The 15,562-nt window shown below is 38.6% G+C and overlaps 1 protein-coding gene across 1 annotated transcript; it reads left to right on the top strand.

Moving 5' to 3' along the window:
- The first annotated feature begins 800 nt into the window (after nucleotides 1–800).
- SLC25A46 (solute carrier family 25 member 46) lies at nucleotides 801–14,511 on the top strand. Its single transcript, XM_040090569.2, has 8 exons — nucleotides 801–1,169; nucleotides 2,950–2,992; nucleotides 4,285–4,342; nucleotides 4,852–4,929; nucleotides 5,616–5,716; nucleotides 8,231–8,287; nucleotides 10,267–10,324; nucleotides 12,215–14,511. Exons 1-8 carry the CDS (start codon nucleotides 917–919, stop codon nucleotides 12,791–12,793), a joined length of 1,227 nt encoding a protein of 408 aa, XP_039946503.1. The 5' UTR covers nucleotides 801–916; the 3' UTR covers nucleotides 12,794–14,511.
- The last annotated feature ends 1,051 nt before the right edge of the window (nucleotides 14,512–15,562 follow it).

Below are 15,562 nucleotides of genomic sequence, written 5' to 3'. Positions count from 1 at the left end.
GGACCAAAAAAAGTCAGAGGGTCTGCATATAATCAGAAAGTTTTATTCGTAAATTACACACTTGGCATGGAAATTGTATGTAAGCACATGGCAATGAATTTTACATAGAGACAGTGTGAAAGAAAAGACAGAAAGGAAGAGGTGAATTAAAGAGAAGAGAGAAAAAGATCAGTAATCCAGGTTCCAGCATTGATCCAGATGAAGCAATGTCAATCCTGGTGTCAGAATCGATCCATCTGTATCCCTCCAGCAAATGGGGTGGAGGGCACTGCCTGGGCTTAGGGGATACTTTCCATGGACTGATTTCCTTGTCCTGAAGTGTTCCTCACTTTCTATGCAATCAGTTGTCATGGGCAATCTGCTCTTTCAGACTATTGAAGAAAATGGGTCGGAGGGCTTTGGGGATCTTGGGTGGTCTGTATTCCTCTCCATAGGCCACGCCCCCCTTCTTGGCATCATCCCTGCGCTTGCCTTGTGCTGTGTTGTTCTTAACTCCAGGGTCGATAAGAAGAATGTTTTTCCCCGGAAAGTGCTTTCTTATGTCCGCATAGCCACCCTTCCCTGGCCACTTCTTCTTTTTCCCGGACTCCCCACGAGGGTCAGCCCGCCGGGAAAAGGCCGGGAGCGGGGCTGGCACAGAAATGCCCCACACTCCTGGGTGAGTCGGATGCTCCTCCGCCCCGCCAAGGGGCGCCGTCGCCCGCCCAACCTCGCGCCGCACGCCCCGCCCCGGGCCGGGCAAGCAGAGCGCCGCCATTGGCCCAGAGCCCCGGCCCCGCCCCATCGGCGGTCATGCCGGAAGTGCCAGGGCGGGCGGTGAATTCGGGTCCACTGCGGCCGGTGCGGTTGGAGCGTGGCGCCTCTTGCTGCTCTCCCGCTTCCCTCCGCCCTCCACGTTCCCTCAGCTACCCCCGCGATGCACCCGCGGCGCCCCGACGGCTTCGACGGTCTCGGCTACCGCGGGGTCGGTCGCGACGAACTGGGCCCCAGCTCCAGGCCCTTCAGCAGCGGCTCGGAGCTGGGTCCCTGGGTGACCAGCCCGCCCGACATCCCCGGCAGCCGCAATCTGCACTGGGGCGAGAAGACGCCGCCGTATGGGGCCGGGACCCCTCTGGGCGGGGCCGGCCCCAACGAGGAGGCCAACCTCGGGGCGGGCGGCCCCGGCGCCGGTAAGGGAGGGCCCATCCTGGGCTGATCCGGGGGCGGCCGCCGCCTCTTGCCGCTCCCCGGTCCCTCACTGACCCTCGGCTCCCACCTCCCGCGAGCAGTGACCCGCCCGGCAAGGGCGGGCGTGCGGCGGTCCCGGGCCGTGCCGCGCCGCGACCAGGCCGAGCGCCGCCCGGGCCCTCGTTTTTATTGGAGGTTCTGAAACGCCAAGGAAGAAAGTCCTTTAGAAGAACATGGACTGCTCCGTCGCTGCCTGTTGCGGTCCAGCACTGTGTAGCTCCATGCAAATGTGACTTGCATGAGCGTGCCAGAACTCGCCCCGCAGCTTCCTGTTAAGCAGTGTGCGATTAGCTTGCTCTTTATTGCCTATGTAAACAACATCCTCCAGAAACACTCCGCCCTCTTTAAGGGCAGGAAGTGCCTGTAGGGGTTTTAGTGCTGCATTACTGTGTTGGTGTTTCAGACTGCGTTGCTTCTCTCGGGTTTTAACATGAGCTGCTGACGTAAACGTCTCCCCTCCACTCCTGATAGGGAGGGAACTGTGGGACTGGTAGGATTTAAGGAAGTAACTGAGTTCAAAGCTTTTTCAGTAGTTGTTGGGAAACAGTAAAAGCTCACATAAGTCATTTTAGGTCTTAATGAAATTGAGGTGAATTATGGAAAGCTTGCTGTATCTAGAGTACAGCATTTAGTCTTCTTTAATTAAAAGGAGCAGTTTGAGTATCAAAAGATTTATGAAATACTAATTCACCTGAAATCGAATTGTACTACTGGGCAACTCTTTTCTTTTGTGACCTGTAGTGCAGTGTTTTTATTCAGGTTTTATAAGCAGTACAGCCATTAGATGGACTCCATCCATGCATGCACTGGTGGAAGCACTGTTGAAGTATCTTTGCATAGTTGGACACTGCAATTTTCCCCCCCTGTCTACATATGGAATGTGTGTTCATTCTGCACTTTGAAGGACTGATAAGGAGTTGCTGTAATCACTGAATCCAGCACCTGCAAATGGTATCTTACCATTTTTGGACAGGCTGCCACATTTGGAGCCCCACTGAAGTTACTGACTATCCATCCCTTCAGACTGCTTTCACTCAGAAGATTGTGGGGCTGCGCATTAAGTTTAAAATGCCTTTACTGTTCTGATGCTTGTCTTAGAATTCCTTCTGGTAATTCCCAATGTGCAAATGTCTGTCTCATAGCAGACAACAGACAGTTGAGTTAATTACTTTTGTAATTCTCCAGTAGCTACATTTTTGCAAAGGACTGGAGATAAACAAATGGCTTGAAAATTTGCTTTATATTAATTTTTAACTCTGTCTGTGGCTTTTTGCATAAATTCTCCCAAAATTTTGCCTTTTTACTGTTTTAACATTATTTTCACCTCAGTTATCTAAATTTATGTTTCAGAATTACTGTAAACTCATTCATGCTAATCTTTCAGTAGTTGGTTTGAGTTGGGTTTTTTAGATATTAAAATACTCCCTGTTTTACTGTTCACTTTCTCGCTTCTTTTTTTCCCCTATAGGAAAAGCATAATTTTATATAAGTATGTGCAAACTCAAATGCAAAGTCCAAAGTGCAGGTATTCTTGGGGGAATATTTTTTTATATCCTTTGTAGCTGAGCTGCTATAAATACTTTGGTTTAGTGCTTGTGATTTTCTGATGCAAGTACAGGATAAAATTAGTTTTTCAGATCCTGTGCATGGCATTTTCTCTTATTTTTTGATTATCGCTGCTGTATGATCTGGTTTTGTTTTGGTTTTTGTCTTCTTTTTCAGAGCAGTTGAACAGATTTGCTGGCTTTGGTATTGGCCTTGCAAGGTAAGAGTTGTGTTCAGTGACAAAGAAATAGTAAAGCTCTTATTTGTCTTACAAACCCTACATACATTTTTATACTGTATTTTTTACTCCAATAGCCATAAGCAGTTGAAATGTGTGTAGAAACCTACTACCTCCATTTAGGTTTCTGTTTTTCTTTAACTGCTGCTCAAAAAATACGTATGTGAATGTAAGAAACAGTTTTTCATATGGAATGCCCAGGATATGTGTACCCTGTCCAAGTAATCTGAAAGTAAGCCCAGAAAACTTCTTTGGCATTTGCAACTTCTATTAATATTTTTAGGCAATGCAGATGTTTCCTAAGAAGGTGAAAATGTCTTCAAGTATATTACCAGAGTATCCTGGGACCATAATATTCATCTAACCAAGTGGTCTGAATGGCCATTTTATTCTTTATTGTGGTGACCCTGATTACTGACAGTATTTTTGAGAAAGTGGTGAACTTTTACATACTGATGTCCAGGGAAAGTTTTACCTCTGGTTAGCTAATTAGCTCAATAGTTACAAAACTGAAGTATTTTTCTGTGCCACTTGTACTTGTTTGTTGGGAGTTCAGAAACCTACCACAGCTGATCTTGTACCTTGGGATGTCTGTAAAAATCCTGGATGTTCTGCTTTTCTAATCCATGTCCCGGGTTTGAACAATGTACAGGTAAGTACTCAGATCAGTCAGGCACTTTGAGATGAAATGAATATTTTCTCTGAGGCTGCAACCAGGAATTGTGCTTTGGAAGTGAGAACTTCTCTGAAGTTTTGATTGAAATACAGTTTCTGGCAGTGGTAGGAGAGTTGGTTTGGGTCAGAAGTATTTTTGGTGAATAAGTAGTCAGCTATTAGTACCAGTCCTTCTCTAGCCCTCCTAAGGAGAGTTTTGATTAATAATACAGAATTAGCAGATAAATGTATATATTTATTCTGCATATAAAATATGAAGAATTAGCATAAAACTGAGAACTAATCCTCTCATAATTGTGGTTGTTTTGTACCTGGATGCTTTTAGGGAAAGTGAGATTAAGAAATTTTGGGGGTTTTTTTGCATATAAAAATATGTGCATACTACATTGTGCATATATATGGGCCTTTTTTATAGTAAATGTGTATGTGTGACTTGTTCCTTGGGAGGCTGTTGGGTAGCCACCAAAAATCCTTTTAATTCACTATAAAATATATTGCTTTTCCAAATACTGATCTGTTGCTGTTAGAGAAAATGAAAAAGCCTTTTCTAAGGATTTTTTAGTGGCTTCCCATGCATTAAATGCAGTTTTCCTTTAAAGCCTATTTACAGAAAATGTGTTGGCTCATCCTTGCATTGTTCTGCGTCGTCAGTGTCAGGTATGTCTTTTGTATTTCCTATTTCAAAGCTCCTCTGTACTGTCATATCTGTATTTTCATACCCTGTGAAAGTATGTAGTACAGGAATCTTTGCAATTTTTAGGGGGACTCTGCTACATTAACAAGTTTTTACTTGTAGAATACACATTTTCTGTTCTACAGTTTAGCTTATTTTGAAAAATCTTGCTCTTTTTTTTTTTTTTGAGCAGGGGAAAGCAAATTACAGCAAGTAAGTGTTTTTGGGGTCTGCAGAGGAACTTTAGATCCTCATTTACAAGCATAATGCTTTGTTTTGTAGGTTCTGATTTATGTATAGTTTATTGTTTAAACTTTCAACATACAAATACTTAAAATGGTAGCCTATTTCCCTAAATTTCAGTGAGAACTTACTCATATTTTTAGCTGACCTTTACAGACATAAAATTCTTATATTTGAAAAGGCTTTATCCTTCAGAGTTGCAGCATCTGCAAGTGTGTTTCTAAGACTGCATTATTTGTATTTTTAACAGGTTAACTATCATGCACGGAATTATCATCTCACACCATTTACTATTGTCAATGTCATGTACTGCATCAATAAGACACAGGTTAGTATTTGGTGTCAGGCTGTATGAGAGTACAGAGAGTTCCCACAGCATGTATGTACATTGAAATCTCTTAAGTGCTTATGGAGATGGTGTTGAAAAACATGGCTGTTATATTTATGTTATTATATTCATGTTATTTTTACGATTACAGAAATCTGTCAAGAAGGTCAAGTAAACCATTATTTTTTTACAGATGTACGGTGCTTAGTGGGGAAAGATGGATGTTAGAAAACAAAAGGTCCCTGAAACTATTGCTTTTCATTAGGGTTCTAAAAGATCATTAGTTGTTATGTGGATAAAGTTATTGTTGAAGTGACTCCTTCCAAAGATAGTACTGAATACTTTTCCAATTCTGCAGAGGAGTGGCAATCCTTAAACTCCGATCAGAAGGCAGGAAGAAATTTCTTAATTCTGAATTTCTTATGGATATACTTTTGACATCTTGACTTAATTTTGTCCCTAGAAAATGGTGTTAAGTTTGTAACATAGAGTATTAACAGTGGGAGACATGCCTCCAAAATTATTGACAGGTCTTTGAAATTACAGAAAAACAAAAATTTCTTCATACGTTAAAAAATAGTTGTTACCTGAATTTATTGACAAAGTTGAATGGTAGAACTGTAGTCCTGTGTCGTCTGAATAAGTTGAAAATATTTTTGAGTTTTATGTTGCATATTTCAACACAGGGTCCAAGAGCTCTCTGGAAAGGAATGGGCAGCACTTTCATTGTTCAGGGCATAACCCTGGGAACAGAAGGTATCATCAGTGAATTTACACCTTTGCCAAGGTATTGCGTGTTTTGTTTACCACTTCTAACAAATTACTAAGTTGTTGACCTATTTTCAAAGTTTTAGTGTCTTCATGAGAACAACCAGACATTAAATAGGTGTTTCCAAACACAGTGTGGTTATCTTGAAAAGACAGCCTTATAATCCATAAGTAGTGAGGGACTCTTTCTGAGAATTTTATTTATTTGTGTCTGCTTACTGGTCTGAGCATAGAAATAATGCAGCAAGCTGGTATTCAACTCTGTAATTTAAAAAAAAAAAAAAAAATCATAATTTTCTTCTTTTATTTAGGTTTTAGTTTTGTGGTAATAGCAAATACCAAACCTAAGGTAAAAATTCTCGGGCTTATTAATCTAAATACAGAAAACTTGCACAGCTAATGAGCCAGCACTGACATTTTGCTAAATATTTACACTGTCTTTGGTAGGTGGGAGAACAGAATGGCCTTCATTAGTAAATGAGAAGACATGATAAATGAGTGTCCATGTGACTGGCAGCTTCATCTTCTGCCTTCTTTGACCAGCAGTTATATGTACCTTGTTCAGTATTCTCATAAAAAGGATGTTGCAACTAAAAATTACTGACTTTATTTAAAGCGATATTCATCATTCTACATCACTGTGTCAATCTTCAGCTACAGAAGTTTAGTAATTTTTTTACTAAAAATATTCAGGGACATGGAAACTACTCTGGGTTTAAAAAGAAGAAATATGGTTAGCCTGAATCAAATACTGTTATGATGCATACATCCATACTAATAAAAGTAGGCATTTGCAAATTCAAAAGCATTAGCAAAAGCATTGCATACTCAAATTGTACAGAGTGTGTATTTAAGGTTTTGGGTCAGCTCTATTTCATATGTAATTGAAATTTTCAGGCATGTGCTTTCCTCCTAGTGTGTTTTAGATACAGCTCTAGGGTATGTTAAAGTTCATGAGATGTTCTTCATAGTTCTGAATTCTCACAAATGTGAGGAATGATTTTCTACTTGTGGACCAGTTCAGCAGCTGGTGCTGCTGTCTAAAGAATCAAAGCTTTCTTCTAGAACCAGGTCATTTCTTCCTCTGTGCTACTCCAATCTTTTTTGAAACACAGTATGTGAACAGGAAATTAACTGGATTGAGAAAGGGATCTGGCTAAATGGTTGTCTCATACATGTGCCACCCCACAGCAGGTTTCTACTGAATGTTCTCTCTTCCTTTTTAATGATGGCTTGCGTGTTTGGGTGGACACAGGAAGGAGAAGGTTATTGCTTGTAGCAGAAGTGCCAGAAAATCTGATTTAAAACGTTATTTAACTACATTATCAGCCTCCAAAGAACAAAGAGAAGTGAAATGTCAATTGTATATTATAGTTACATGAAAGAATACCTGTTTCAAGAGAGGAGCCCAGAAATGGGTGTGAACATTTTGTACTAGACAAACTTGTTGCATAATTGTTCTTCAGCTGCAGGGACATTTATGCCTTGTGGATTGAAAGGTTAGGCTTTCATGCATTAGTTTGGCTGGTTCAATTTTCCACATCATTTAAGTATTATGGGTAAGTGATCCAGGTACTTGAATGTGATCCAATTATCTGAATATATAATGGTAAAAATTTTCTTCTGTTCCTGTTTAGTGATTGACCTATGTATTTAAAATGTGGTGGCTAGTAACAACACACAGTTCTTCAAAAAGACTAAAATATTATCTTTCTTGGATTACAATTATTTTAACTACAAGCAGTGTCTGATTGTGCTTCCTGGATGACACTTGACACTGAACACTGACAGCTCATTATTAAAGTGTGCCCAGCACTTCAGACAAGTATCTATACTTCATAGCTAGAATATTGACCATATGCATTGTAAGTACGTGCAGTATTTGAATGCTGTCTTGACCTAGTGGGTTTACATTTCTGTCAACTGGAAGGTAAACATTTGCTGTTTGTATTTTGAAGTGCATAACTAAAAGAATGAACAAAAAACTTCAGTTATGTCTGTGCAGAATTACTGTGTAACTTCTAGTCTGATCTCTTGTACTTGATTTGTTCTTATCTGATTGTGCCAGTATATGATTTAGATTTTCAGGAAAGAAACAACAGGGTAGACATAACCTAAAGAATAGAAGAGTGCAGCCAAGCCAAAATGTAATAAACATGATTTCTTGATAAAGGAAAAGTATGAAGATTTTAAAGTACTCCAGTGTTCCCTGAAAATTGCCCTAAGTGCTTGTACATAAGGTTGCTAAATAAATGCAGAACTGGTTAAAGTCAGTTGCTGTGAGAGCTGCAAACATCTTGTTAATTAATAATTGAAACCTTTTTTGATAGAATGTCTGACAAGCCCAAAAAACTAGGAGAAGTTAGGCATGATTTACTAAATGTTTTTGCTATGTCTTTCCAGTATGAGTAATGCTTCAACATAAATAGTAGAATTTATGATATGAAAACTGTTTGTTGACACTCATGGAAGAATTGCTTGAGAATTACATGTGGATGATTTTTCATATTGTGGTAAATACTTTTTATTTTAGAGAGCTTTCACATAAATGGAACATCAAGCAGATAGGCGGACACTTTTTACTTAAAGGGTAAGTATAGCATGTGTGTTATGTCTTATTATCTAAATATAATAAAACTACCAAATGGACCTAAGTTTTGTCTACTGCTATGTTTACTTGACAAGGTGCTAACAGTACTTTTCAAATGTTGATTTTTTTCAACAATCTTGATTGCATACACTACTGTCATGGGTTAGTACCAGTTTGGTTTTTTAGTTATAGAGGAATGTAGAATGATTCTCTGGGTCAGGACCTGGGAATTGCTTTAGAAAGGACAAGGTCCTATCAGAGGGTTAGTTGGAGTATTGAAGCATCTGTTTTGACCACTGAAAATTGTTGGCTACGACTTTGAGAAGTACCCTATAAAACCCCTTGATTTCCTGTAGGTGGGCTTTTTTCTTCTTTCTTTTGGTGAGGGAGAGACAGGTGACATCGAGTTGGGCCTGCTGCTCCCCCTTTTGGGGGGGAGCTGGCCTGAGGCCTGGTCGGATTCTATCGGCTCCCGGGTTGAGGGGGGGGAAGGAGAGTTGCTGCTTTACAACAACTACTTTTTTTAAACTTCCCTGGAGCAGGGAGACATCTCTGCCGAGCCCCTGGTAAGAGCTATGGGCACCGTTTAGGCTGAGGCCGCCCCGATTTACACCAAGGGGTGGGCCGAAAAGGCATTTATAGTCCTGCCTGGTTTTTTGTGATTCCAAACTGCCCAGGTGCTCTCATCTCTGATGTTTCTACGTAAGTTCTTCCTCCCTCACCAGCGAGGCCTTGAACATCTAATACCATGAGCTACCGTGGGAAAGAAAAAGACTCTGGGCAGATTTAACCCTTTCCTAGCAACATGAAGCTTCCAGACCTTGGCCCTTCTCTGACAGAGAAAAGAAAGGGACAGAGTGAACATGAAGAAGAAACAACATGAAGTCAGTAGAGCAAGAGTGAAAAGACTATTGGGACAGAGGGTTAAAGAGTTGGTTGTTCCATTCTTATTTGAACCCATGGAAATGAACTCTATATTTAGATTATTCTTTTAAATTATGGGAAATATATGCATTTGGAGAGATGATTGTTTAGATTTGTGTGTAGATTTGAGCAAAGGTATTTGTGGTAGACTAAGTAATATTAATCTTATAAAATGCTTGAACAAAGATAGAGATGAGAAGCCCTCTGCGCCAGTGAGGAAGTGAGAAGATATCTCTGTACTTTGAGATGAAGAATTCTTTACTTTAGAGTTACTCACCTTTAAACGGTGACACCCCAATATGCAAAAGTCTAGGACCCATGACCCATAAGCAGCTTGGGAACCTGCTAATGGGAGGGGTCATGAAAGCAGGTTTCCTGGAGCAGCTGTTTTTGTGACAGTTAAAAAACCCACAAGAGAACTGTTCTAGGTTGTCAGTGGGATCCGTGACTCTTAAGAGAGACTCTTCCCCTAAAGAATTGATGAAAGACTATTGTCAGATGGTGAAACTGACTGAAAATTACAAGTTTTATCTCTTTATGTTGTTTTGTAAGAAAGTTAACAGTTTGTAAAGGGAGAGAAGAGTATTTTTTAGAGTTTCATTCTGTTTTAATTTTTTTCCCAACTTTCTTTTTCCATTCTTTTAGTATGTGTTAATAAAACTATTCATTAATTTTTAAGGTTGAGCCTGCTTTGTTTTTCTCCTAGTCTCTCTCCCACAGAAAAAGAGTACTAAGACCAGAATTTAGTAAATGTGAAACCACTACAACTACTTTCACAGGTTTTCTCATACTAGATCCTTGTGTCTATGGAACTCAACTGATGTAAAAGATTAGATTCTTTTAGACCCTAATCAGTCTGGTCACATGGAAATAGAATTTAAACTTTTGACTGAAGGTTATCTCCACTTGCTGATGTACATTTTAGTAACTGAGTTATGCTTAGTTAATTTTCTCACAGGAGTAATTTAGTAGATAACTATCAACTTTCAGGTGCCTGTTTGGCTAAAATTACAGTATTGTCATTATGTTAATTCTTACATTGTTAATTTCTACAGGTTAGCGCATGTGATAGCAATGCCTTTTTATTCTGCGAGCCTGATTGAAACTGTACAGGTAATTTACGTATATTTGGAACATTTAAAAAATACTGTTACTCTTTCTAGATTAAATTAGATTATGTGGAGAAATTAATCTTTGAATTCAGGTTTATGTTGCAGTAGTTGCATTTGTTTTGCTTTAGGCTGTATGACTTAGCTGAAATGGATGTTTACTATGAAGGGTATATTAGTGCACTATCTTAACTCTAAAAATAGAAAGGACATTTAATGTTGATAGTTGGAATATATTGCATATGAAATAGGGACATGCTATATCTATGTGTTTCAGTAGATAAAATATAAAGAAGTTAAGCGTAAAGTTTCTTTGCTAGAAAGCAACTTCATAAGGTCATAAGGAAGCAATTAAAAAAAAAAACAGAAAAGTATCTCTCTCAGCCTTTTAGGTAGGCAGTCTTCTCTGTAATGGATCAGTTACAAAACTTCCACCGAGATCTGCAGAATTTAAGATTAGTAGCTTCAGCTGTGTGCAAGTATTTTAGTGAGCAAGTGTGTGTGTATATATGATGTATGAAATATGTTCTTGAGTTACTGGAAATACCATCATAAGCTTATTAGAAGCACAGCAGAGGTAATAATAGCATTTGTGAAGATTTTTATACTGTATTAATCGGTGCCAGGGGGCAGCTTGGTTTGCCAGGTCTGCATTATGTTCCTGTGCTGCAAGAGGACATGACCAGTGACAAACCAGAAAAATTAAAGATTGTTGGATTTCCTGCTAGCAGGTTTATATTGACTTTGATTGTCTCAATTCTGATAAACCATGCTGTTCAACAGTATCTGTCTGACACTTATCTAAGTCAGTACATTTCATCAAAATATGTGTAAATGGTGGAAATTTGTATCTGTCACATTTGTTCTTTTGTCATTAGCATCTCAACCCTCCTGGTGCTGTGTCAGGCCAAAGCAAGAATCATTTTGAAGTACAGTGACTGTAGCAATGTGGGAAAGAAGAGGAGTCAGTAAGGGTTGTGCTGATTAACTTGTACTTAATGTCTGCAACAACATTATGTTCTCGGGATTTAAACTAGTTTCTCTCCCACACAGAAAAGACATGAAGGATCTGCAGGCTGTTTCGTATTTCCTCAAAATACTGAGGAATATTCTGGTGGTTTATCCTGGCATGAGGTCAGGACATAGACCACATGGACTCAGAGACTTGGATATTTAGGAGAACACTGAAATCTTGAATTTTGGATGTAAACCACATGATAAAGCACTGGAGTATAACCATTAGTAGGGGAAATAATCTTTTTAGCTTAATCCTATATGCACAGTAGAATGTAACAGTAAATAATTATTACATTTTTTGTTTTCAGTACATGAACAGAATTATTTCTTGACTAAGAGACAGCACGGGTAAAGAATACTACTTCAAATGCATATAATCCTATTCAAAACTAAATCTGTTAAATTCATGTCAAAAATGACCTTTCAACACTAGCTGTGTAAGTCTGTTACTATGTAGATTCAAGTTCAAAGGTTATAGTCATAGTCTTTAAAGTAAAGGAATTTTGAATGAAGTAAGTACTAAATAAGTACATTTTGCTCCAGATGTAGACATTTTAACTTCATTACTGTTTTGCATTCTGATACTCTCAGCAGTAGACTAAAGGTTGAATTTCTCTGGTAGAAACACAAGTGACTGCAATATGCATTAAAAAACGCTTGCCTCTTTAAGATGGGTTCATTCTTTGAAAAGAAGCTCAGTTGAATGCTGTGAAAAGTGTTATAACAAGGGACTTTTATTTGTACAGCTGTGTAGACATAATAGCATGCAAGTGTTCAGCTCTTTTTTTTTAAAGTTGAGCAGTGATGAAGTGTCAGAGTGGATGTCAGGATGATTTTGAAGTGCTCAGTATGAGTTGTAACTCCTTTGTGCTTGTAGAGTGAAATAATTCGAGACAATCCTGGCATCCTGGACTGCGTGAAAGAAGGAATCGGCAGAGTTGTAGGCTTGGGAGTACCCCATAGCAAGCGTCTCCTTCCTCTGATGGTCCTGACTTTTCCCACTGCTCTACACGGAGTTCTTCACTACGTTATCAGTTCCATCGTCCAGAAGCTTGTCCTGTTTGTTTTGAAAAGGGATAATTCCCACAGCCTTCCAGCTGAGAGCTCCACTTCAGTGCAGAACATGCTGGATGCGTATTTTCCAGAACTTATTGCTAGCTTTGCTGCTAGCCTTTGTGCTGATGTCATGCTTTACCCACTGGAAACAGTTTTGCACCGCCTTCATATTCAAGGGACACGCACAATAATTGACAATACAGACCTTGGCTATGAAGTGCTTCCAATCAATACTCAGTATGAGGGAATGAAAGACTGCATAAATACTATAAAACGGGAAGAAGGGATGCAAGGTTTTTATAAAGGATTTGGAGCTGTTATAGTACAGTATACCTTGCATGTGGCAGTTTTACAGCTTACCAAAATTATTTACTCAACACTGCTTCAAAATGTTTCTTAATCTGTCCTGGTCTGGATCTAGCACATTGGACATGACTGACTTGCTAACCTAGTTATTGTTTAAATGGCTTTTAGAAAATGAGCTTTGGGGAATCCACTCTGTGGATTCTTCTTACACTGTAGAATAACTTGTTTTAAAAATGGGGATATAGTTTCCGAAGTGTAATTAAAAAAAGACTGTTCAAAAATTACAGACAAATTGAGTATCATATGCAGTCATACAACGGGGATCAGATTTCACATGTGATTGCATTGAGGGTTTACTTTTCCTTGTACCAGTTCTCTGTCATAAGGAATGGATATGAATTGTTAAGTATCTGCTTTATAAGCATCACATCTGATACGCTGTCAGCCAGTGGAAAGGAATTAATTTTCTTAAGTTGTAAGAACTTGCAAGTAGGAGACTGATGTCTTTACTGGTTTTTTAAAAATGTTTCCAACTTTACTGTTAATGGAGCTGTGAGAAAAACAGAAACTGTAAAAGTGACTGAAGTAGATTTAAATGTTATAATTTACAGGTACATAAAAAACTTACTTTGCTGCAGTGTGGCAGAAGATGACAAATGGGAATATTTTGCTTTGTATAAAAACAACAAAAAATGGGTGTGGAGCGAAGCTGCACAGAATGCAGATTTGGGTGTCTTGCGGTTTGTTTGCAAGGCTTACCTTAACTAAGTGTGTGAATAAAGCAAAATAGAAACTGATGTGTGGATGTGTAAGTGCCATTTTAGTTGACTTTCCACTGATAACTTCAAGGTTTAGTTTTACTCTAATGTTCCATATGAGAGTGTAATAATCATACAAATCTGTGTAGTAGTGGTGGTGTTCAAAGTGTACAGAAAGGCTAAAAAAACAATTGGTTGTTCCTCTAATTTCTCTTTTGTTGGATTGGAGGGGTGTGTATAAAATTGTCTCCTTAATTATTTAGTGCTGATGTATGTAACTTAAAATCTCTGCTAGTTTAAATATTTTGTGGAGCAGAGCTAAGTCTGTTTATGTGCAATGGAACCACTGAAATACATAATTTTTGCCCTCTCCCTCTTCAGACTCAGCCTGAAAATGATTTTTAATCATTCTAAATAACCTAATCCTTGATTTCATCAGTAAAAATGGGGGGTAGGGAGATGGTTTTTGCAAGTAAAACGAGCATGTGGAAAGCCACTTCTAAATTATGAGAGCCTGCTGCTTTTTTCACATTCATGTGGCAAGTCTGTTTTTGTGAATGCTGTGAAACTGATCTGCATTTTAATCAGTCATTGTGTAGTTATCATTAATGAAAAGTAGTCATGGCAATATAATGCAAAATGTTGCTCTTTGTAAGGTCTGAATTCAGATCAGGTCTACTTTATTATTAATCTAACTTTCATGTATTTTAAATGCCTAAGTGTTGAAATGGAAAGTATGGTGAACTTGGAAATTGGTTTATTTTGAAATACTGTTAGTTGCAATTTTAATGTATAGTGTATGAAATAAAATGAGAATTCACTGTAAGTGTTATAAAATAATTCACCAAAGAAGCATGTAAAGGAATCCTGGTTTATGTGTTATGTTTTACTGTATAGACTCCAGAGTGGCATTTTCAAGTTCCTCAGCTTTCCTAAGTGCAAGAACTTGATTAATTAAACTACTTGCAAGAACTTAGGTAAAATACTCAGTTCCTGGGTTGGTTTCTTTTAAAATTTCTATGAGTATAAAAATGGCCATGCCAGAGAATCATCCAGACTGAAAAGGACCTCAGGAGGTCATGCAGTCCAAATTCCTGCTCTAAGTAAGGACAGCATTGACTTGTACGTGCACTTGTCCAGTCAACTTTTTAATACATGAAACTGGCCTTTTCAAAGGTGTTAAATTCAGCTGTGGCCAACAATTTTGTGACAATTGCCTTGAAGCAATAACTGAGTGCATGTTACAGTCCAGCACTTCCAGATGTACCTGTAAAATTTGCCAATCCTGTTTTTCTAGGAATAAGATTTTAGGGCATTTTTGCCTTGGTGAAATGGAGGACTTGCCTTTATATATTCTTCAAGAGGGAAGATGAGTTCTCAACAGTGGCACTAGAGACTGCTGTAATATTTTACTGTGTCAAAGACTTGCCTTCATTGCTGGAAGTTTTACATTTGTAATCTAGGTTCTCAGATCTGTAACTATAAACAGGGCGAGAAAGAATGCTCTAAGTGTAGAGCAGCTGTTCTGAGGTGGAAAAAATCTTTCGCTTTGGCCAATTATTTTTTGGTCCTCTTCCTGGCAGTTAGAATTAACATGTTTCGAATGTTCATGTATACTTTTTTAATCTTCCAAAATACTTACTCTTTTAATCTTCCAAAATAATTACAAAATACATTTTGTCCAGAGTTGTTGGGGTTTTGCCCGTGCAAAAATGTAAATGAGCATGGGCTGAAAGAAAGTATTTTTAACCTTTTAAATCTTAAGTGTTTCTGGTTTTATTTGGATTTTAAATCTGAAGTACTCAAGTTTTAGCTCACACAGATGATCAGTAGGTGGCCTCAGCAAGAGATACCACTGAAAACTACAAAATACTGAACTGGCTGATAGAAAGTAGGCTGTGGTGGAATATGAAAAACTCTTAAGCACTCTCGTGCCTGATAACAAGCAATATTTTGTACCTTATTTTTCTAACTACTTTTTTTTTTAATCTTAAGAGATTTCAATATGGTCAATGTTCCTGAAGAAAGACAGACTCTAGTGTTTCCCCCAGTGAAGAATTACTTGGCTTCTTATCCATGTCTCTTACAAGGAAAGCCTTCATGTG

The sequence above is a fragment of the Hirundo rustica genome, chromosome Z, assembly GCF_015227805.2.
Source record: "Hirundo rustica isolate bHirRus1 chromosome Z, bHirRus1.pri.v3, whole genome shotgun sequence".
In the NCBI taxonomy this organism is placed as follows: Eukaryota; Metazoa; Chordata; class Aves; order Passeriformes; family Hirundinidae; genus Hirundo; species Hirundo rustica.
Note: the sequence above shows the minus strand (reverse complement) of the source record. Positions and strands in the feature narration are given on the sequence as shown.